Source organism: Hemiscyllium ocellatum, chromosome 14 (genome assembly GCF_020745735.1).
Source record: "Hemiscyllium ocellatum isolate sHemOce1 chromosome 14, sHemOce1.pat.X.cur, whole genome shotgun sequence".
Lineage (NCBI taxonomy): Eukaryota > Metazoa > Chordata > Chondrichthyes > Orectolobiformes > Hemiscylliidae > Hemiscyllium > Hemiscyllium ocellatum.
Genome location: NC_083414.1, coordinates 69108314 through 69132961, shown reverse-complemented (window position 1 = coordinate 69132961; position 24648 = coordinate 69108314). Strand labels below are relative to the sequence as shown.

Below are 24648 nucleotides of genomic sequence, written 5' to 3'. Positions count from 1 at the left end.
TCCCCATGTTAACCAGCCGTGTCAACTGGAAGCAACTGCAGAATTCCGGAGGTAACAACAGCTGCACAGCAGCTAATTAAAGGCAGAGAGCACTAATTTGTGTAACTGGCTGCCACACTCCATCCATCCCTTCCCTTGTAAACAAACAGTCCTGTTTTTGCCAAGTCGCTGTTTAAGCTCAGATTCCATGTGCTCCTTTAGCTTCAGAATTCACTTTAGAATACACTCTGATCGGTGCCAGAAGTGTGATGCTTTCCCTGTTATGACAATGTCTGCTTTCCGACAGAGGACAATGGAAAGCTAACACTGGAGGTCAGTGCCTATCCACTCTAAAACTTTATTTTAATTGCAGTCGCAGACTGACCTTTCCAAAGAGGTGACACTAGCCTCAGAATGAGATACAGCATGCGTTTACAGAATAGATAGTGACCACTGAAGATGAGTCATGTGTTACCTGCACTCCTTGACACCAGAGAAATGGTGTGTACGTGGCAAATATTGTCTCACACTAAACATGCACAGCAACTGAATTTGGCATTTTAACAGTGACTAATTAGCGATGCAGAGGGTCAGACAGTGATGGGGAAGGGTATACCTTGGGGTTACATGGTGGCTCAGTGGTCAGCACTGCTGCCTCACAGCGTCACGGACCTGGATTCGATTCCACCTCTGGGTGAGTGTGGATTTTGCAAGTTCGCCCCACATCTGCATAGGTTTTCTGCGGGTGCTTTGGTTTCCTTGTACAATCCAAAGATGTGCAGGCCAAGTGGATTGGCTCTGGGAAATGCAGGGCTACAGAATAGGGTCGGGGTGCGGGTCTGGGTGGGATGCTCTTTAGCAGGGTAGCGTGGACATGATAAGTCGAATGGCTTGCTTCCACACTGCAGGGATTCTATGAAAAGGTTAGTGCTTGAGTGAGCAGTGAATATTAGTTTTCCAGAAAATCTGGATTAAGAGAAGCTAAACTGATAATCCATTCAATCAGAACGGAAGTTTGGTTTCACAGCACAAATGCCAGCACCTTCCATCATTGGGCTTCTCTTTAATACCTCTCTTACACTAGCATTAGCCTATCAGAACATTTTCTGTTGAGCTGTGGAAATGATTAACGCATTTGTTTCCGAAGGTCTGTTACAGTGTTACATACTTGTAGCATTAACAGGTAAGAGAAACTGAGTTTAAGCTGAGGTATCTTCATAGTCACTGGGATATGGACTGTTGCTCCTTACTGTCATTCAGTGAGCCTTATGAAACCCCCAGGTTTGTGATGCCCTCCAGGGTCAAGAAGCCAGTTGACACAAATGAAGATTAACACATGAATCATTCTGAGGAACTAAAGAGTGGTCCAGGAATATCCAATGTTGTGAGATGTGTGTGGGGGTGAGGAGTAAAGCAAAGTGCTGATAGTTATATTGGCAGCATGAGCTGGCATGGTTACAGAGTTCGACGAGAGGGTCGATTAACACAGTCTGTAAATACTGAAGTATCCTCAGCTTGCTGACCTGTATTGATGATAATTCAGACAGACAGTCAGTGCTCAGTAATCACATCAGCGTGGTGAGTCCAAATCATCTCGTGGGTATTTCCAATTAAATTTTGAAATGGATGTCATGTTGAGGTTGTACATGATATTGGTGAGGCCTCCTCTGGAGTACTGCAACCAGTTCTGGTTGCCCTGTATGGAAAGGATATTATTAAGCTGCAGAGGGTTCAGAAGAGATTTCCGAGGATGTTGCCAGGAATGGCGGGTTTGAGTAATAGGGAGAAGCTGGATCAGCTGGGGCTTTTTAAAAAAATTTGAACGCAGGAACATAGAACATAGAAAAATACAGCGCAGTACAGGCCCTTCGGCCCTCGATGTTGCGCCGACCAAAGCCTACCTAACCTACACTAGCCCAATAACCTCCAAATGTTTATCCAATGCCCGCTTAAATGACCATAAAGAGGGAGAGTCCACCACTGCTACTGGCAGGGCATTCCATGAACTCACAACCCGCTGAGTAAAGAATCTACCCCTAACATCTGTCCTATACCTATCACCCCTTAATTTAAAGCTGTGTCCCCTAGTAACAGCTGACTCCATTAGCGGAAAAAGGTTCTCACTGTCAACCCTATCTAAACCCCTAATCATCTTGTACACCTCTATCAAATCTCCCCTAAACCTTCTTTTCTCCAATGAGAACAGCCCCAAGTGCCTCAGCCTTTCCTCATACGATCTTCCTACCATGCCAGGCAACATCCTGGTAAGCCTCCTCTGCACTCGTTTCAATGCCTCCACATCCTTCCTATAGTATGGCGACCAAAATTGCACAAAATACTCCAGATGAGGCCGCACCAGAGTCTTATACAACTGCAACATGACCTCAGGACTCCGGAACTCAATTCCTCTACCAATAAAGCCCAGTACATCATATGCCTTCTTCACAGCACTATTTATCTGGGTGGCAACTTTCAGAGATCTGTGTACATGGACACCAAGATCCCTCTGCTCATCCACACTACCAAGTAGCCTACTATTAGCCCAGTAATCCATCTTCTTGTTACTCCTACCAAAGTGAATGACTTCACACTTAGCTACATTGAACTCCATTTGCCACCTTTCTGCCCAGCTCTGCAACTATCTATATCCAGCTGTAACGTGCCACATCCTTCTTTGCTGTCCACAACTTCACCGACTTTCGTATCATCCGCAAACTTGCTCACCCAGCTTTCAAGCCCCTCCTCCAGGTCATTTATAAAAATGACAAACAGCAACGGTCCCAAAACAGATCCTTGTGGAACACCGCTAGTAACTGCACTCCAAGATGAACCTATACCATCAACTACTACCCTCTGTCTCCTTCCAGCCAGCCAATTCCTAATCCAAACCTCTAATGCACCCTCAATGCCACACCTCCGTAGTTTTTGCAGTAGCCTACCATGGGGAACCTTATCAAACGCCTTACTAAAATCCATATACACCACATCTACCGCTTTACCCTCGTCCACCTCCTTAGTCACCTTCTCAAAGAATTCAATAAGGTTTGTGAGGCACGACCTGCCCTTCACAAAACCATGCTGACTATCCTTGATCACATTATTCCTATCCAGATGTTCATAAATCCTATCCCTTACAATTCTCTCTAAGACTTTGCCCACAACAGAAGTGAGACTCACTGGCCTATAATTACTCGGGCTATCCCATCTCCCCTTCTTGAACAAGGGGACCACATTCGCTATCCTCCAGACTTCTGGCACATGAAGGAAGTTAGGAGGTGACTTTGTAGAGGTTAGTAAAATGATGAGGGGCATAGGTGAATGGCATTGTCTTTTCCCTAGGGGTGGGGGCTTTCAAGACTAGGGGACATATTTTAAAGGTGAGCCGAGAAAAAAATTAAAATAAGACATGGGGCAATTTGTTTTTTGAAAGATACAATGATTGGTGAGTGGAAAGAATTTTCACAGGAAGTTGAGGATGCCAGTAGAGATACAACGTTTAAAAAACATTTCGATAAAGTTTCCGATTAAGAAACATTTGGAGGGATGTGGACCAAGCGCGGGCAAGTGGGACTAGTTTGGGATTGTGGTCAGCATGGGCAGGGTTGGGCTGAATGGTCTGATTCCGTGCTGTATAACTCTATGAATAAAAACATCCAAAATATTAAAAATCACACAACACCAGGCTATAGTCCAACAGGTTTAACTGAAAGCACACTAGCTTTCAGAGCGTCGCTCCTTCGTCAGGTGGTAGCGATAAGGGAGTGTTGCTCCAAAAGCTAGTGTGCTTCCAATTAAACCTGTTGGGCTATAACCTGGTATTGTGTGATTTTTAACTTTGTACACACCAGTCCAACACTGGCATCTCCAAATCATCCAAAGGTTAACAGAGATGGAGGCTATAAGCAGCACACCAAAAAGAGACAGGATAGGAGCCATTCCATTTGGGTTGAAGCATCAGCATTCGGACTATACGGAGTGAAAAAAACAGAAATGATAGAGTTGTCAGCAGATCACAATTTTGTAACCAGGTTTCCCGGCTCCTGGACTTTTGCAAATAACCAGACAATCCAAAATCTGCAGCACTGCTTCCCAGAGCTCAGGACAGAGGAGCAGAGTTGGCAGATTGATTTATCTGCCAGGGATTGAGAATGCAGTATTAATCTTTAAATGACAGGTGCAAAGTAGAGAATTTTCACATTGTACATGACAGAGCTGAGGGAGCCAGCAGGTGTGAAACCAATGAACATTCTGTCGAAGAGGTCAATATGCAGGACAGCCACTTGGAAATGACAAAGCAGGGGAATGACCCAGAAGCTATTATAGAAACCATGAAACTGAGCCATGTTACAGTCAGAAAGTTCCATCAGGAATAAAACTTTCCACTTTTAATCTTGCTGCACTCTGACACATCTGAATTGATACATCTTTGTATCATAGCACTCTCCTTTATAATACAGTCCTAATATTAGGAGAGATCAGGACTGGGAAGTAGAAGTACCTAACTGCTGCTTACTCCCAGTTCATCTTGGTGCATTCAGGTGTGGAGCATGGAGCAGCCACTCCTTATGCAAGCACAGCACCCATTCCAAGTTCACATTCACTCAGCTGTCCTTCCACTGTACAGTTTTCACCATGCTCAATGGAGAAGCCCGACAGTGAGAAAATCTATCCAATTTGAAAAGGTTCAGACAGAACTCATTTTCCACAACAAATGATGAGGTAAATGTACTGGAGCTAGAGATGCTAAACCTGCAAAATAAGCATGTTCTCACATAACAACTTTTAGCTTGTGTGAACTATATCAAAATTGCCAGGTTGCACGCAGACCAATGCAATGGCACTAAATGACAAATGTAGTGCTCCACTCAAACCCTCATCTCCAGTGTTTCATTGTTTTTTTCTCTGCACTTTTTTTCTGACTGTATTGATGATGGTTTCTCAGTTAGTAGCTATCTTCCAGGACCTTGTTCATATAAATCAGTCCTCAGCTCAGTTTAGATAGAAACTTGCATTTATATAGTACCTGTAACATCTTTACAATATTTTCAGGTGCATTATCAAACAATACTGAACTTCACTAAGACAGGCAAACATTTGGTCAGGAGGTAGGTTTTCGGGGGAGTTTTAAATGAGGAATCAGTTCTAGAGAGGAACAGAGGTTTACAAGGGGAATTCCAGAGTAGAGGCTCTGAACAGCTGTAGGCATGCCCACCAATTGTGGAGGAATTCAAAACTGGAACATGCAAGAAACAGTGCAGCACTGACCAGGAATAAAGTCACATGTGCAAAGCTGACAACACATTCATTAATGGTGTCTGCAATCTCACTACTCACTCGTGACCATGAAATACAAGCTGTGCTTCTTCAACAATCTTCCAGACTCGGACTGTGCGGTCTCGGCCCCCTGCAGTGACACACCGTTCTCGACTAAGGCTGTCCAGACCCGTAATAACATCCTGGTGACCGAACCTGTTTGAATTGAAACAAATCTTTGAGGAGAAAGTGAGGTCTGCAGATGCTGGAGATCAGAGCTGAAAACGTGTTGCTGGAAAAGCGCAGCAGGTCAGGCAGCATCCAAGGAACAGGAGATTCGACGTTCAGATTCCTGAAGAAGGGCTTATGCCCAAAACGTCGAATCTCCTGTTCCTTGGATGCTGCCTGACCTACTGCGCTTTTCCAGCAACACATTTTCAGCTCTGAATTGAAATAAAACGGAGAAAGAGAGATTGAGGACAGAACCAGGCACCAACTCTCACGTCAGCTACTGCAATGCTTCCATTCCCGGACACTAAGTGCTGTAGTGCAGAGAGGACTGGACTGACCATGCAATGCTAATGCACAGTCACTTTTCACACAAACCATCCCAATCAGAGGGTGTGGGCTGAAGCCCCATTTCAAGGGTTGGCTGTTGAATGAGATGTTTAACCAAAACACTTGCTTGACTTAGGCGAACAGCAATTTCCTGGCACTATTTGAGAACCAAGGAAAATTTACCACAAGTTCAATCCAATGTTTCACACACATCAAAAAAACAGATTATCTGGTCAATTATCATCTATGGGAGCTTGCTGTGTACACATTAGCTTCTGCCTTTAGTGCTTTGGGATGATCCACCATTGCAAAAGGCTCTTTCTTTTCAGGATGTCCTCCTTTCTGCATCTCCACAGTGGTTTAATCAACACATGATAGATCAATCCTACTTCTTTTCCAGGACTTCAGACACATATACACACACCAACAGACCCAACACAACACAGCACAACACAGTCCAGTCCCACAGACTTTCACTGAAGCTGACCTGTGGTGATGCTGGTGAGTGTAGGATAATTAGAGTGTGCTCAGGAAGGTTCTGGAGCCTTGATCGACCCAGAGGTCACTTTACAAATAGCACTACCCACTACTGGTCCATGGGGCTGTATATCCCTCTCAGAACTGCCCACGAAGGTAAATAAAGCTTTGGAGACCCAGCACTCCTGGTGGAGATGCTATATTTACAGCGGTTATTTTTACTGAAAGCAAAGTGAGAAAACAGAGCAAATGAAAGGATGAGTAGAATGAAAGTGTCTCTCAGAAATCCATGACTTGGGAGAAAAATGCAGTAGCATAAAGTGAAAAATCGGGACACATCAAAGGCTCATATTTAATCAGTAAACAGAAAGGTGGTGCAACAGAGACGAGTGAAATGAAATATAACAGACTGTTACCGATACCAAGCAATGCTCAGAATAGCGATGAGGGTCAAAGCTCGAAAAATGTTTATACAGATCTCCTATAATGCGGGTTTCTTGAATGTGATTTGGCTGTAACATGATTTGTGAATCACGGGCCTCCTTTTGCAAATAAAGTAGACTCTCGTTCACTGTTACATGATTCCACCCCCAGACACTAGGTGTCACGGTGCACAGAGGACTGGACTTCACTTTGGCATCCTGTTGCCAGTCAGCTTGCATGCTTTCTGGTGGAGAGCTGTGTGAAAGATACAGTGCTGTGGTCAGGGATTTTAGTGTTAAATTTATTATTTTATGGCATTAGAATATGATTTTAAAATTTACTTTGACTGCAGTATCATTTGTGTTAGGCTAACTATTATTTATGTTTCAATTTCTACTGTATTTTTGTGGTTTGCCCCAACCCTGTTTTTCCCATAGGCTCCATTACTTGTATTGTGTGATTTTCTATAACACAGCATCGCACCTACCGCGTTATAGGAGAACCACCTGGAGTCTTTAATCTGTTAGATAACCTCAAGGTCACAAAATGTCAGCAATTTTAAACTTGACACCCCCCCACTCACCAAATACTGAAATTTGTTGAAAAGTGAATTGTAGAAGTCACCGACATGAATGATGAAATGAATATTAAAGGGGGTTAAAGGCTCTTGTACAGTTGTCACTTCAGGAGATGCATGCAAACTGAGGTAGCTCCCTCTGGTGAGAGAGATGACTGCTGTTGAAAAGTTCTGATGAGACTGTTATTATGTCGCATCTAATTAAGTTTGCATGGAGTTCTAACAAATAAAGTAACAGGCTGAACTGAGGTCTCACCTGTCAATGCAAGCTGGAATCAAACAAGGCCAACCTGGGTATAAACCATGCACATTCAACCCTGCTCCACACTCCTGCTGCGATACTCACATAGTTTCAACGTAGGCGTTCTGGTCGACATTCCAGACCTTGACTGAGCGATCATGTGAGGCACTGTATAACTGATGGGTGCCTTTCCGAAAGGACAGGCCCTGAGGGAAGGACAGAGCTGATGAGAGGCGCCTTGCAAGAGCTGAAAACACCAGGAACTATAGGTGGGGAGCAACTTTAGCCCACTGAACTCAGCTTGGGAAATAGAAGTCAAGGTTTGGACAAAAAGTTTTAAATCACTTGCTCTTCCTCCCCTCTTAAAGTTTTACATACCAAAAACAATTTCCCACAAGAGCTCATAGGTTCAGGTTTTGTCTACTTGTAATCATGGATACTTCCCTCACCCTGCTATAAACACTTCCACCGAAACCCATTGACCCCACGATTGACAGCAGAATGGGCAATGTCACAGGATACCTTCCTCTGATACTGCTTCACAAAGCGATTTTCACTGTAATAGTCTCAATTGCTTTATCCAGCAGTGATCCATGTGCATGCTTGATAATCACAAGAATGTGAAGGGTCACTGCCAGTGCCTCAAATATTATCAGAACCCTGTGAAACAAATACCAGCAATCCCCAGCCCAAGTTGTGTTTCAGTGCTGCTCCTGCAGTCATGTCACTCTCTGCCACAAGGGGGCAAATAAACACCACATCCAGACTCGACATGTACGTCAGCAGGTTTACAATAGTGAAGTTTAGCACCAATGCCCCAGCCTGTGTAATAACTCGACAGCCAGCTCCATTTTCAAACATACCCTCTGAAGCTGCTCTCTTAACAGCTGCCAACTTCATCTGAAAATGAGTGAGGAAATCCAAATGTTTCCTTCTGCAGCCAACTGTTAGTTGATTCGGAATTGGTAGGACAATCCAGGTATAAAAGTGGATACAGGAGGTTTTCTTCCTCCCAATAATTACCCAGGGTTTAACCTGGAGTCATGCCTTCACATTTCCTTGTTTTTGGACTCAGACAGAGGGGGTATTGTTTCAAAATTTGCAGATGAGCAAAACCTTGGAAATGCAATTAGTGACGATGAAGTAAGATCGGAGAAGTGGGTGGACACATGGCTGGTGAAGTGATTAATTTTAATGGGATGTGAGATGAGAAAAATGTGAACAGTCCAATTTTAATTGGGCTGTAGCAGCCTCTGATGAACAGTGTGCAGGATGCAAAAGTGAGGAAGTAACGTGGAACCTTGAAAATCGACTGGCTGGAACATGATAAGCACCTTACTTTCAGAATGTCAAGGCCTTGGAGACAGTAGAGAAGGATTTCATACAACAGTACCAAGAACAAAAGTATTTTCTTGCAACGAAAGGTTGTAGAAACTGGAGTTGTTCAGAGAGCTGGTACAGAGCCATTTAAAATCAGAAAAAGGGGGAAACTGAATCCTGTCAGGGAAGAATTCTTAACCAAGAGGATACAGATTTAAAATATTGTCAAAACAACCAAATAAGACATGAGGATTTAAAAAAAAATTCATTTAGGGGATATGGTAGGTACTGGCCAAGCCAGAATTTATTTGCTCATTGCTAATTGGCAGTTGAGATACAACCACTTTGTGGCGAGCCTGGAGTCACACGTAAACCATATTAGATAAGGATAGGAGGAGACCTCCTTCCCTAAAGGGCATTCATTAAACACAGCAATAGAAACATCTGAAGTGGCAACATTCACAGGGCTAGATGGAAGAGTCAGAGAGGTGGGGCTAATTGGGCTAGCACATTCAGAAAGCCGAATGGCATCAGCAGCATTCTGTCATTCTATGCTCCAACTCAACACCTTGAAAGGGCCAATCTCTTCCACATCAAACAATTCACTCAAATCCACCTGCCCCAAGCTGTCCTTACTCACCGATACTGCATCTTTATGTCCTTTGAACGTGTAAAGATGTTGACACGTGGCAGCATTCCAGATTAAGATCAGTTTGTTTCGGTCTCCTGTAGCCTACAGGGAAAAGACAGTTAGACCTGGCACAACACCCACCAGCTTTATACCACCAGCCACTTTTAGTATTAAATGCCTTCAACTCTGATAAGACACAGGACAGGGAGATTAGGCACATTCATATTAAATAAGCTACATCAGGAATGAAACAAGTTACGTGTGCCTAACTCAACGAAAGTTACCAACCAGGCAGAATGTAACATGATATTGGGATGTCCAGGAAATAGGAGTTTAACACAAGATAACCAATTTGATCAACCCTAGTTGGGAAGAACGTGGTGCTGAAAGTATTATTTGGAAGGACTGAGGACGACTGATACGAGTAACAGTAATTATCATACTGGTGACAGTGGTTGCCATCGTTAGCTCCGTGGCAACCAGTTGTGGGTTAAAATTCCATAATCCTGTGCACACGACCCAAGGCAGCACTCAAATGCACTACAGAGGGAATGCTGCACTACTCTCTGTATTTGCCACCTTTGGTTTAAGATGCGAAACTTCTCTATCCTCAAGTGGCATTTAAAAATCACTTGGTCCTATTTCAAAAGAAGGGCAGAGGAATACTCCATCATGCCCTGGACAATAATTATTTCTCAAATTATATAAGATTCACTTGCAATTCACTGGTTCTAGAGTCTTATTCTGAATAAATCAGCAGCACATTTCCCACATGACAATAGCAATTACTCTTGCATGAATAGCCTGTGAATTGCTTTGCGATGCTCTGAAACCATGCAAGGTGTTACAGAAATATAGATTATTCCTTCCTTTCCATGTGAAAGAAGAGTTTAATAAAGCCCTATCAGTGACGGTGCAGAGATAGTCTTTTTCCTTCTTGGCATGAGACCAGCACTGACTAGGGTGGAATTTATTACCCGCCTCTAATTGCCCCTGGACTGTTTGAGCAGACAGTTAATGGTCAACCACATTGTTGTGGGTTTGGAGTCACATGTAGGCCAGACATGGTGAGGATGGCAGAATTCCTTCCTTGAAGTTACATATGTGAACTAGATAAGGTTGCTCTTCAGATGATAACAGTGTCACCTTTTTGAGACTAGCCACATGAATTAAATGAATTTAAATTTAACCACCAGGGCCATCACGGGATTTGAAACCAGCTCCCAAGTTTGGCCCTCACTACTCCACTGTCATGATCGCAAAGCTACTACCTCCCCACAAGGAGCCACTCACCAAGTACTTGCTATCGGAGGAGATTGCCATGGACAGGATGTGCATTGTGTGGCCCACTTGCTGACCTTCAGCACCCTTGTGCCCTCTGTGGATCGTGTGAACCTTTTTCCCACTGGTAACGTCCCCTAGAAACGGGAGATAGAGAGAAGCACTGCCCTTTAAACCGAGAACACCCAGAGGCAGTCAGCTACAAATCACAGAGAAACTGAGCACCAAATCACAGCCACCAGCTCCACTCAGTAACTAAGGTCAGTTACTGAGAAAGAAAAGTGCCTGCGCTCAGGGGGTTTAAACTTACACTTTATTATGGAACAATCTTTGGATGCTGAGAATATGTATTTGTCATCGGGGGAGAGAACCAGACATGTGACTGGAAGCTGATGACCCCGTAGTAGACGGATCTCGGATTCATCGGGCGGGAGATACTGAAACACAATAATAAGAGATTTTAGCACTTGTAAAACACAACTCGAGGAATTAACAGGGTGGCACACAAACACATCTTGTTACTGGGAAGAAATCACACCCTACTGGTGATACTGGGGAAACACAGACAAGAGAAGGTCTGCAAATTTATTTTGAAAATATGGGTGCTGTTGACATCCGTAACCATTCTGTGGTAGGTCTTTAGTCCACTCATTTCAGTTCATATGGGAAGTCACTCCCGCAATATTGTTAGACAAGGAGATGCAGGATATTATTCACCTATGTACAGCCAAGACAGGACAGAGTGAACACTGCAGCTCTTTGCCTGTACAGTAGGGGGTGCAAAACTGGTAGTTGCTGCAGTGCACACTGTAGAAATTACTCAGTGCAATAGAAATGGAAAGCGCTTTTGGATGGAGCTGCTGGGTACTGAAGTCTGGTGGCAGGGGAACCAAGCGTCATTGGCAGGATCAAGTCTCTTGCATGTGCACGAGGGGAGTGGCAAAAATTCTCACACTTTTCTGACTTACATCTGGAAGGTGAAAAAGTAATTCTGGTAACTCAATAGGTGAGTGACTAACACACATGCAACAAGAATCACTCTTAATACCTTGACAGTGAATCATGCCAACATCACACTACAGCGAGTGCGTGCCAACATCACACTACAGCTTAGCTCAGCTGTTTTCTGCATCATTTGGAGGTCGCCAGGTTACTGTCCTAAGCACGACCATATTGATTGGACTTGCCATATAAGGAGAGTAGGTCAGAGGTTATCAATGGTTAACTACTCGCCAACTCCTATCCAACATTTACCAGCCACAACTCAGGACTGTGATGGAATACTCTGCATTTCCTTGATTTTTGCAGCTTCAACACCACCCACAAATCTCAACACCACCCAGGACAAAGCAGCTTGTTCAATTAGCAACTCATTCAGCACCCTCAGCATTTACTCCCCTCCATGCAGAGACATAGGAGCAGCAAAGCCTTCCTACACAAACAATGGACAGTAGTGAGGGGAAGGACAAGCAGCTCATCGCCTAGCAACAAGGGTTGTCCTAGTTACCAGACCAGAACTGTGCACCAGTGAATCAGCATTTATACCATCGAAATCAAACAGTGAAGAGAAATTAGTAGTGAGTCATCCCTTTACTCAGTGTGATTGAAAATGGATATTTTTATTTTACTAGTTGTGAAGATTACAATCTGTACTTCAAATAGTAAAGAGGCTGTGGTTTTGCTAAACGCAAGATTCTGGGCAAAAAAATCAGACTGAGTTGTTGTTCAGAAGTTAACAGGAGATGGCAGTGTGTTTCCCCTCATCGTCATGTGGTGAAATAGCCTAGGGGAGATGTAGAAAACTAAACAAAAACACAACTGTTATTGTTCCATTGTAAAAAAGTTAACACTTTGTTCGGCTGGTTTCTAGAAAGGAATTGCCAGGAACAACTGGGTAAACAAATTTAAGTCATTCAGTCATAGAAATTGCAACCACCAATTACAACCAATAGCATCTTCTTTAGATATCTGCTTGTGTAGCATTTCAATTATAAATAATTCCGATGGCAGCAGGTTAGTCTGCAGGAAACAGTTTAGTGCTGTAAATATGCTTTCCAAACTGAAAACGGTTGCACTGAGAATTGATATTATGAATATGTAATTTCACGTTCAGTCTGTTTTGGGAAAATAACTTTTAGTCTGAGAATTGAATTTCTTTAAACAGAAATACCTGATCTGGTAAACATCTAAAATAATTGTAAATAAAGGCTAGCTCATGCTTCTTTCATGAAGTCAAGCTATTTGGTGTAGGAAACTAAACAACAGGTTACCTTTTTGAGCATCTTGGTGGGCACGGCTATTTCAATAATTATTCATATGGTCTCCCAAAACAAGTGGTAAGATTTAAAATCGAAGAAAATTAGTACATCTCTACCTTTGACAATTCGGGTATGCATATTTGCATTGGGATGGAGGCGTTATTTTTTGGTTGTGGGTTTTATCTAGCTGACTTCACAATTAACAGTCAGCTGCCCTGGAAATTGCTTCAGGAGTTGGAAAGCAGTGGAAAACAGTAGCAGACAGTTCTCAGAAACCGTGGGTGTTTCTGGTTTGGAGTCAGGAGGCAAGAATGCTCAAGGCCCACGTTTGAGCTGGGGAGTACACAACAGAGATTTGAAGCCGGAGTCATCTATCCAGGGGCAAATGGAAGTAGCCCAAGAAAGCTCAAATTGTTGACAGCAGCAGGAACATAGCAGAGGACCAAACAGAAATCCTCAGAGCTGTGGCACATCTTAATATGGACGCAGGTGCTGTGAAGGAGCTCTCAGGAACCTGTAAGGTTTATAGGAAATCTTGGGTGGAAATAAAAGTAGAAAAGGTTGTATTAAAACATACGTGGCTTGCAAAATAATTGTAGTTTTAAGTTGTATTAATTGCATTGTCTAACTTTTGCACAATCTCTCCCAAGATTGTAAGCTATACCTTTCTCTAATAGGCAATTTAACACAATCAGGGTTAACTGTTAGGCCAGGGCTACACTCATCCAGCAGGGAAGGCTAGAAGATCCAACTTTCAACTTGGAAGGAAGAGATTTCTTTGTAGAAACAGGACACTTACTGATGAAAAAAAACTGATGGAAAAAATCTTAACAGGAATGTGAAGTACAGAATGGATTTCACTTCTTTCACTGTACTCTGCTTTATTCTCAGGCTAGAGATGGGATGAAATCCTCCTGCATGGTATTAAACTTATACTTACATTCTTTGCTAGGAGTCGTTTAAGTTTGCCCTTCTGCTCGAGCTGCAAAGAGACAAGAATTATTACAAACATAGCGTTACAGGAAACACTGCAGAGGACCTGCTTTTACACGATAATAAACTCAACTTCAAGAGGTCCATGATTTGCAGAGTCTCCCACCCTGGGACTCTTCCAACTCAGGTTGGATTAATGTATGGTTTTCAAACAGCAAAAGATCTACAAAAAAAAAGAAAATCAGCCTGAAGAGGCACTGAATGGGCACCTCATGAAAACAGGCCTTAAGGAACATGGGGTAAAAAAAATGGTCATTCCTGTCATGCGAGGTGCTTCTCTAGAGCTTTTGTTTTGTTTGACGTCTTCAATGGTCACTAGATAATGTAGTATCACACTGTACAAGTCCGTCTTGAAAACAAAATACCAACTTGGTCATTATGGGGGTCAAGGGAAACACATCACTGGTTCAAATTAGGAACCACCAACCAACCTAATACTGCAGGTAGTGCTGCAGACACAGGCTCTCGTCTGAACAGTCAGCTTCAGATTTCAAACAGACAGCTGCCAAAGGTGGGGCAGATACTTTCCTCTTGTCCAAATAGAAAACCCAGCGATCCTGAACCACAGCTTCTCCATTTGCTCTGGGGAGGCTTATTTCTTTCTCTTCACTTTAGAAGTACAGCATCCTTACCACTTCCTCCTCCAACCTGTCTCCAAACAGGTCTCTCTCAAACTGCTCCTCATCTGCTTTCTCTTCCTCTGTGAATAATAAAAAAAAATGCACATGGGGGGGAACCGATCACAGGACTGTACAAAGACAAACTAACAATAACCCAGCAGCTGCTGAGGGTGAGATTCTATTTAAAGTATTGTCGAGGTGCTGTGTAACACACTGTACAGAAAACCTCAGAGGAGACAGCTACACAGATACAATCTGCATCTTTTTTGTTTGCTTGAAGATAGATCCAGGGCGAGATTAGCTCAGCACAGATTAACTACCATAATCCCAGCCAGTTTAGTACAAACCAAACATTGGACCTAGTGTGAGATATTCTGTGCAAGCCCAGGCCTGTTGTGATAATCCACTGGAAAGCATGATTGAAAACTGCACAGTAAAAAGGAGCCAGAGGAAGAGGTTTTGGAATTTAGTCCCTTCAGAATGAACTGACAACGGCTGCCTAGTTTCCCTCCCAAAAGACCATAAGAAATAGGAGCAGATGTAGGCCATTCAGCCCATCAAATCTGCTCTGCTATTCAAAGAATCAGATCATCTGGCTGCCTTTGTGACCCAGCCGCAACATACCTCTGTAATAAAGATTTCCACAGATTCACTATCCTCAGAAGAAACTCCTACTCACTCGGTCTTAAACGTGCGACCCCTTACTCGGACATCATGCTCTCTGCTCCTAGCCTCTTCCACAAAGGGAAATCTCTCAGCACTCTCCAAGAACCTTGTACATTTAAGTCACCTCTTGTTCTTCTGATCTCCCAGGTCCAACCTTCTCAAACTCTTCGCATAAAACAGTTCCTCCATACCCAAGAGTGGCCTAATGATCCTCCTTTGGACTGCCTCTAATGCCAGGATATCTTTCCTTAGATAAGGGGTCCAAAATGTGTCTCAGTATTCCAGCTATGGATTAGTTAGTCCTATAGCTGAAACTTTGGCACGCCTTCCTTATTTTACATTACATTCCCTTTGAAATAAAGGCCAACATTCCAACTGCCTTTCCAACTATTCGCTTAGTTTTGTGATTTACGCATGAGGTCTCCCAAATCCTTCCGTGCTTAGCATTCTGCCATCTTTCGCAATTTCATACTCAGCTCTTCTATTCTTCCCGCCAAAATGCAAAACCTCTCCCGTTTCCACAGTATATTCCATCCTCAAAAGTTTTTGCCCACTCACTTATCCTGTCTATAATCACTCTGCAGACTCGGTCATCCTCACCACTTGCCTTCCACTTACTTTTTGTGTCATCTATAAATCTGGCGATCATGCATTCACTTTCCTCAGCCATGTCATTAAGAGATAGTGTAAATAATCGTGGCCCCCTCACTGATCCCTGTGGCACTCCGCTAGTTACAGGATGCCATCCTAAAATTCCACCCTTAAAAATTTATCTGTCTTTAGCCCAAGTTTTAGTCATATCTTTACTTTCCCTAGCACATTTTTTCCTAGTGATAGAGATTGTATTTATTTGCTGCCGTCCTTGGTTATTTAATAATTTTGGAATGCCAGTGTCTTCTACTGCAAGCTCTGTCCTCATCCCTTTGTAATTATTTTTATTTAGGCTAAGCATGGGTGTTTTTGACCCAAGTTCCTCCCCCTCAAACTGAACACTAAATGCAACCATGTTATGGTCACTATTTTCTAGGGGGACCTTTTACTCCAAGATCATTTATTAAATCCTCATTACACATCATTAGATCCAAACTAACTTGATCTCTGATTGGATCCACAACATATTATCCTAGGAAATTATCCCAAATGCACTATAAATTCTTCCTCTGGCAATCTGACTTTCCCAATCTACATGATTATGTGTTGCCTTTATTATATGCTCTCATTATCTTCAGAGTTACTCCCTGTCCTCCTGTATAGCTACTGTATAGAGAACCTTTAGACTATTACTACCGAGTGTCATCTTCCATTGTTTATTTCTCACCTCCAATCACATGGATTCCAAACAAAGACTATTTCTTGCTAATGTCTCTCATAACAACAACACACCCTTTCCACACTTTCCCTCCTGCCGGTCCTTTTGAAAAGTCACAATCTCCTGAATATTTAGTTTCCATCTTTGATCTTCTTGTAACCATGAAGATCATGGTTATAACCTCATACCCGGTAATCTGTATTTACATGCATTCAAGGGAAGACCGACTAACTTTGCTTTTCTACCACCCTTTAACCTTATTTGTTGTACATACTGTCCTGTGTTGCACTCTGGGTATCATCATCTAAATGATTGCCCTAAGGGTTGTCATACCCTCATTTTCCCAATGGTAGGGATAAATCTTGAGGAATCCCGCAGACTTTGTGACTACTCAGAATAACACCTACTGCGAATCCTCTTACAAGGATGCCTTCCTTGAAGAAGCTCTCTTCCTCCCTCTACAAGGATTTCAGTGAGTCCCTCTCTCACTGCACCCCCCAGGTCATCTCCTCTGCACAGAAGCTCTTCAGCCACGTTCTCAAACAGACTCGTTACCACAGCCACATCTCCTTCCTCAGCACCTGCCTAAGGAACCGACTGATCCCACACGGACTCACCCTCACCTTGACCTCCTTCCACCTATCCCACCTCCATCGCCCCTCCCCCTAGTCCCTCCTCCCTACCTTTTATCTCAGCCTGCTTGGCTCTCTCTCTCTTATTCCTGATGAAGGGCTTATGCTCGAAACGTCGAATTCTCTATTCCTGAGATGCTGCCTAACCTGCTGTGCTTTGACCAGCAACACATTTGCAGCTACTCAGAATAAGCCAACATTTCCCATCTTCCATCTATCACTTCTCTCTGCAAAACACAGGCAAACTGGAGATTAGATCTCTGATATTAGTTCGATCTTGCAACCTTTTCACAACCTATGCTAAAAGCATCAGAAGACAATCTCATACACAAGAACACTCATGTTATCCTTACCTTCTTTCTGCAGTTGCTCTAGGTAGAGTTTGGCAAGTCGCAATTTCTTCTCTTGTGCTGTCTCCTCAATCTCCAACACTTCAGCATCTTTATTGGGTCTATCACTGTCAGGAGAGTCAAGATTGTCTTTATAAGGTTGTGGTTGCAGAGCCTGCAAGACACTTCAAGATTTATTGCCACCATTGGGAGCCCGATTGGGGGATTGAAGACAGCTCCGTTAGTCGGCAATGACTGCAAAGTGTGGCAAGCACAAAGGTTCAAATTAAATTATACTTTATGCCTTTTATAATCCATTGCATTGAAGTAGTCTGCACTTCAGCTTGTTGGGCCAGTATTTAATTTGACCAATGGACAGAAGTGTTCCTGTAAATGCAATGTCTTTGAGCAGGTTAATCCCTATGACTGATCCAAGGGTAGCTCCTATTCAAGGGCACTAACAGACTGTTCCTCCCTAGTCCACAGGATTCACGGCAGAATTTCTATTCCCTATTAAATCATACACACCAAACACTGGAGCAAGTGACAGACTTATCAAAACCTGTCTGCCAGTGACTAACCATTACCCAACGTGCCCCATACAGGCTGGGGCCGCATGGGGAGAGTTACCCAGACACCTTCAGTTCAAAACAGGAACCTGGGCAGTGTAACAAGAACACAGTGACACCAGATACCAGATATGAACACAGATAGGGCAGCATGGATTTCTGACAGTAGGCCATTCAGCTCTTTGAGCCAATGCAGACTCTGCAGAAAGTGATCCAGTCAGCCCCACTCCACAGTCTTGTATTCATTTCTTTCAAATACCAAACTATTTTTTTAAAAAAACCCATCGGTTGTGCTCTCATGGGCAGCACATTCTGGGTCATTACAGCTGGCTTCACAATGATATAGCCCTCGCCTCTCAGTCCCTGTACCAGATATAAGGCAAGGTATTACCGAAACTAGTCGCAATTATGTACACCTCAATCAGGTCATCTCTCAAACGCTTCTACTCCAAGCTGAGTGGAATGAATTGCCAGAGGAAGTGGTAGATGCAGGTACAGTCACAACATTTGGACAGGGACTGAACGGGAAAGGTTTAAAAGGATATACGCCAAACACAGGCAAGTGGAACTGGTTTAGTTTGGGAAACTTTGTCGGCATGGATGGGTTGCACCGAAGGATCTGTTGCTGTGCTGTATGACTATGACCCAGCTTCTCCAATCTAATCCTGTATTTGGAAGCCTTCACTCCTGCAATAATTCTGGTAAATATGTTCTGCAGCTTCTCAAGGACCTTCATATCCTTCCCATGTTTGATGAAGTGGACATAAATCAGAGGTTTAGAAAGCTTCAGTGCAATCTGCTTTTGGACTCTAATTTCTGAAGCTCCAGATCTCACGTGCGTCACAAACTGCTTTCCCAGTACATCCTGGCACCGTCAAAAGCCCTTGGACTTTCTTTACTTCACCCAAGTTTATAATTACACTATGCTGCTTGCCTCTACTTATTCTGTCTGCTATATTCTTTCATAAAGCCTTTCCTGAAGTGAGGATTCTCAGTTGCCCAGGCTGAGTGACCAAGACAGGTTGGTGATGCCCTCAGCCTGGATTATTTTTTACAGGGGACCGTAGAACATAGGTCATAATAGCAAGTTTTCACAAATAACACAGCCCAGAGGTGACTGAACCTCCATGCTGTGTTTACAGTGGTGGTTCAGTGGGGTTTACAAGCTGCTGACATGGCTGGTTTTAAACTCTCACTGACAGACACTTCCTTCATGTTGGGCACATGCTAAACTCTGTCCAGGGGAGGCTGAAGTGTTACCCTCATGTACACAAATTCACTATCTTTGGCTCACTTTATAGGATGAATGGGGAGAGTGAGAGGGAGCTGTCGTAAGACTATGTAATAGTAAGCAGCTCCGAGATAACATGAAGGACAGGCCTAGCTGACATCTGTATGGAATTGAGCTCTGCTTGTGTTGGTATCTGTGAACTGGCTGGTGTTAATCTCTGTTTTCTCTGATGGGAAACCAAACAGATTGGTGTCAGACCCTTCTTTATTTAGATCCTTTACTATTCCTCAGTTTCATTCATTTGGTCTCCACCGAATGAGTTTCTCCTTATATCCTCTCTCACCATTGGAGTAATTTTGTCGAGAGTCCACTCCTCTGCCATTTTTCCTGTTTGTCCTGTAAACCTTATAACCTGGGATAGGTTTTATATATAAGTTATATATTAGTTCCCAAACCTGACCATTCTCAGTAATGGCTACTATATCATAATCTCCAATTTGAATTTGTACCTGTAGTGCATTTATTTTATTCCCTACCCTCCATGAGCTCGTAGATTGAACCATTACTTGTGCTATACACTAAGTTGTCCCTCAGCCATGATGCTTCATGTACTGGTTTATTATTTCTCTCTTCTGGGTTCAACCAATGCACTTCTTATAGCTATGTTCTTCCCTGTTGGGTCTGAAGTAGGATTCCTCACTGTTTATTTATTTTCTATCAATGTTTCTGAACCTGTAACTTAACTCAGGTCAACTTGCTCTATGGCAGTCTCTGAAAAGGGGCTGATTTCAAGTTAGGCTAGTAAGATATGGGTATTCTCCATATATTGAAAGTATGCCATTACCTTACACATGTTACAGCACATGTATTATCATATTAGAAACTGAACATTACCTTTCGGTTTCAGAATCACTGGAAATCTCTTCATTCATCCTCACAGGAAGCTTGTTGTGGACTTTCTCATCACCATCTTCAGCCTGGAAGGACAGAGCAAATTAAAATCCCATACAATGCAGCAGCTGCCTGTCATACAGCATGTCTAAATGACAGTGTGCCTTCTCTTTCAGGTAAATCTACAGGATCTCAAGACGCTACCTAGGTGGCTGACTCTCAATTGCCCTCTGGGCAATTAGGGACCGTCAATAAATAGTAGCTTAGCCAGTGATGCCCTCATCCTGTGAATTAATAAAGAAAACACAACCTCAAAGACAAGAATGTCCCACGTTGCGGCCATTCCTTATTCTGAACTGTCGTCATTAAAAGCAGATTTCCCCAGTAACTCTTACTCTGTGTTATTTTTGGGGATTCTTGCTGTTAACAGTTTGAACATCATCCTTCCTACATTACAAGAATGACTACACTTCAAAACTACTGGATTGTAAATACTTTGGAAACATCTACGCTTGGGACCATATAAATGTAAGCTCAATTTTTTTTATTCACTTATGGGACACTGGTATCACTGGCTGGCCAGCATTAATTGCCCGCCCCCACTTGCCCTTGAGAAGGTGGTGGCGCGTTGCCTTCTCAAGGCCACATTCTGTAGGTAGGCCCACAAATGCCCTGAGAGAGGAAGTTCTGATGCAGCAACGGTGAAGAAGCGGCAATATATTTCCAAGTCAAAATGGTGAGCGACTTGGAGAGGAATTTGCAGATAATGGTGATCCCATGTACCTCCTTCTAAATGGAAGTGGTTATGGGGTTGGTGAATTACTGCAGCGCATCTGATAGGCAGTACACACCGCTGCTATCGAGCATCAGTGGCAGAGGATGCTTGTGGATGTGGTGCCAATCAAGTGGCCTGCTTTGTCTGGATGGTATCAAGGTTCTTGAATAATGTTCAATTACTCCCACCTAGGACAACCGGTACTCTGTAGGGTCCAAAAGACATTTCAGATCTGATATCATAAAGTGCGAGTAGCTAACATGAGAGACGTCCCACGATAAATATTCCTGAATCATGAATGGCACTGCTCAACTTTTTACCAGAAATTGAAGATGTTGAGACCAATTAGAGAGAGTATTTTCCTTCTCTGCAGAAGAGAGAACACAGTACTGGAAAATCTTTCAAGAAAGAAAAGCCCTGACCAAGTGGCAATCACAGCAAGTGCTGTGAAACTCGTAACAGTCTCTCTGATAAAGTATGTCTTTCTTTTCCAAAACTAAACTGCACTTTTCACCAACTCCCTAACAACTATACTGCTCTACAGCCAACAATATCTTCTTCTCAGACAGTCCCTCGGATCAAGGATGATTTTCTTCCAGTGCTGTCTCCCCTGAGGTCACTAGGTAATTCAATGCTGGGTCGGGACAGTCTGCTTCTCAGGAGTGGGATTTATAGGTTTCCACAAACACCTTCCAACGTTTGCACTCAGTCTCACCTTGGCCAGTTAGTGACAGCTAGCTCCCTCTGTTGTGTGGGTAGTGTTGGGCATTACAATCCCATGAATTGGTGCAAACATTGTATTACTGTTTCAGGGAGACTTTGAGGAAGTCCTTGAAACATTGCCCAGTTACTGTGATGAAGTTTGGAGAATAGACCTCAGTATGAGAGCCTTGTGTCAGGCATGTGGATGAGCTGGCTCTGCACAGTGCAAATGATTGACCATAATCAGTGTCTCAATACTGGGGATGTTAGCCTGAGAGAGGACACTGAAAACAGTTTGTATTCTGCCAGGGCATTTGCAGGATATTGTGGAGATATTGTTGGTGATAGTCCCCTAAAGAATTGTTGTACATTATGTGATGGTGACACAGACAGGAGGCAGAGAACACTGTTGCCATGTAGACCATGAGCATGGGGACTGTTTTGAGGTCTTTGACATCAAACACGCCATACCTCAAAGAGACAAAGGCAGTGCTAGATACTATGCCAGCCGTCACTGAGAGGAGGCTCACAATGAAGGAGAACGATTCAGCTTGTCTACTGGTTTACTGTGATTTGTGCTCATCAGGGGACAGTACTGTGCGCTTTGAGCAGGCTGGTAGGCGAAACATTCGGAAGAGAAATCTCCAATGCCCATTCATGCTCATGTTTCAGTGAAAACAGTGATGATGGTTTGCAGCTCACTCGCAGAGTGAATACATACACAGGTGTCACTGGTATCCCACAACTCAACGATAGTGTGGTCTTGGTTCTAGGTTGAAGGCAACACTCTTTTCTATGATGGGATGCCTCACTGATTCAGGGCTGCAGTGAGGAAGATGAGGAAGAGCATCACTGTCACAAGGCAGGCTTGCTCAGTCTCCAGTAGTGCATGCAATGGATCTGTGGGGGATGTGTCAGTGAGGATCATGGCTTGCATGTCATTGCACATCTCGTGGAGGACTGTGACGAATTTCTGTGGGTGAGTGAATTTGAGGAGAATGCCCCACAGTCCCTTCTGCTTCAGAGTCTGGGATCACAAAGTACCACGTCTAAAGGTTACTGTTGCTCCCTGCACTGTTCCTGGGCTTGTAATGCAGTGAAGATCAGTCTTGTGCATTCTGATGGACAGAATCCAAACAGTGATTCCAGAAGGAAAGAGAGTCAGCCTCTGGGGAGACGATTATCAAGGAGGATACCGGCTGTGACATTCCTTTTGATAGACAGCATGGAGATCCCTCGATAGAGACTATAAACAATCATCTCCATCCCAGAAATGGAAGCAATTAGTGTCTCAGAGGTATGTTCTCCTCCCTCCAAAAGAGAACGGAGATGAAGTTGAGGATACGAGCCAAGAAGTTCGGTGCTGCATTTCAGTGGGGATTCCGACTGCATGAGCAGCCTTGGTGGCTTGCAGCTCCAGAATGACCATGTCACCTCATACCCAGGGGTGGGGGCGAGAAGACAGGGGAAGGATGGGGGGAGGGAACAGAGAGGGAGGTTGGGGGGAGGGAACAGACAGGAAGGATGGGGGGGGGGAACGCAGAGAGGAAGGATCGGGGGGGGAACGCAGAGAGGAAGGATGGGGGGGGAACGCAGAGAGGAAGGATCGGGGGGGGAACGCAGAGAGGAAGGATCGGGGGGGGGAACGCAGAGAGGAAGGATCGGGGGAGGAACGCAGAGAGGAAGGATCGGGGGGGGAACGCAGAGAGGAAGGATCGGGGGGGGAACGCAGAGAGGAAGGATCGGGGGGGGGAACGCAGAGAGGAAGGATCGGGGGGGGAACGCAGAGAGGAAGGATCGGGGGGGAACGCAGAGAGGAAGGATGGGGGGGGACAGAGAGAGAGAGGATGGGGGGGACAGAGAGAGAGAGGATGGGGGGGGACAGAGAGAGAGAGGATGGGGGGGGACAGAGAGAGAGAGGATGGGGGGGGACAGAGAGAGAGAGGATGGGGGGGGACAGAGAGAGAGAGGATGGGGGGGGGACAGAGAGGAAGGATGGGGGGGGGACAGAGAGGAAGGATGGGGGGGGGACAGAGAGGAAGGATGGGGGGGACAGAGAGGAAGGATGGGGGGGACAGAGAGGAAGAATGGGGGGGGACAGAGAGGAAGGATGGGGGGGGACAGAGAGGAAGGATGGGGGGGGGGGACAGAGAGGAAGGATGGGGGGGGACAGAGAGAGAGGATGGGGGGGGACAGAGAGAGAGAGGATGGGGGGGGACAGAGAGAGAGAGGATGGGGGGGGACAGAGAGGAAGGATGGGGGGGGGGACAGAGAGGAAGGATGGGGGGGGGGGACAGAGAGGAAGGATGGGGGGGACAGAGAGGAAGGATGGGGGGGGGACAGAGAGGAAGGATGGGGGGGGGACAGAGAGAGAGAGGATGGGGGGGGGACAGAGAGGAAGGATGGGGGGGGGACAGAGAGGAAGGATGGGGGGGGACAGAGAGGGAGGATGGGGGGGGGACAGAGAGGAAGGATGGGGGGGGGACAGAGAGGAAGGATGGGGGGGGGGGGAGGAAAAACGAGAGTGAAGGGGTAGGTGGAAGTAGACTGACCCACAAAGAGCAGTGGGATGAGGGGAGGCTGGTGAGAGGGAGCACACTGACCCAGGCCAGGGCTGGGAGTCTCTCTCGGCCTCCTGTACCCCCTACCCCCCAACAACCACCTCACCTTCCTCTTGCGACCTCTGCCCTCTCCCCCTGCCACTCTCTTCTTACGGATGAAGAATGATCCTGCTGCCGCCGCCATTCGGCCCTCACCAATCCGCATGGCGACAGCGCCTCAGCCGGCCCTCCGCCCAAACACCAATCAACACTCAGCTTACCGCCCCGCCCACCACTAATCCACCAATCAGACTCAGGGTTACGGATCCCGCCCATCGCCCGTCCGCCGATCAGCGCTCAGGGAATGGACTCCTGTCATAGGCTTATCACCAA

The 24648-nt window shown here is 44.7% G+C and overlaps 1 protein-coding gene across 1 annotated transcript in view; it reads right to left on the bottom strand.

Moving 5' to 3' along the window:
- Positions 1 to 24504, bottom strand: part of rrp9 (ribosomal RNA processing 9, U3 small nucleolar RNA binding protein) — a 34835-nt gene extending 10331 nt beyond the window's left edge. The window contains exons 1-10 of the mRNA XM_060835251.1: positions 24383 to 24504; positions 20242 to 20324; positions 17572 to 17675; positions 14624 to 14691; positions 13939 to 13980; positions 11051 to 11177; positions 10753 to 10877; positions 9469 to 9561; positions 7614 to 7714; positions 5314 to 5448 (exon numbers count right to left, since the gene is read on the bottom strand). Of these exons, the coding sequence (XP_060691234.1) occupies positions 5314 to 5448; positions 7614 to 7714; positions 9469 to 9561; positions 10753 to 10877; positions 11051 to 11177; positions 13939 to 13980; positions 14624 to 14691; positions 17572 to 17675; positions 20242 to 20324; positions 24383 to 24481 (977 nt within the window). The 5' untranslated portion in view covers positions 24482 to 24504. The remainder of the gene's footprint in view (positions 1 to 5313; positions 5449 to 7613; positions 7715 to 9468; positions 9562 to 10752; positions 10878 to 11050; positions 11178 to 13938; positions 13981 to 14623; positions 14692 to 17571; positions 17676 to 20241; positions 20325 to 24382) is intronic.
- Positions 24505 to 24648: the final 144 nt, after the last annotated feature.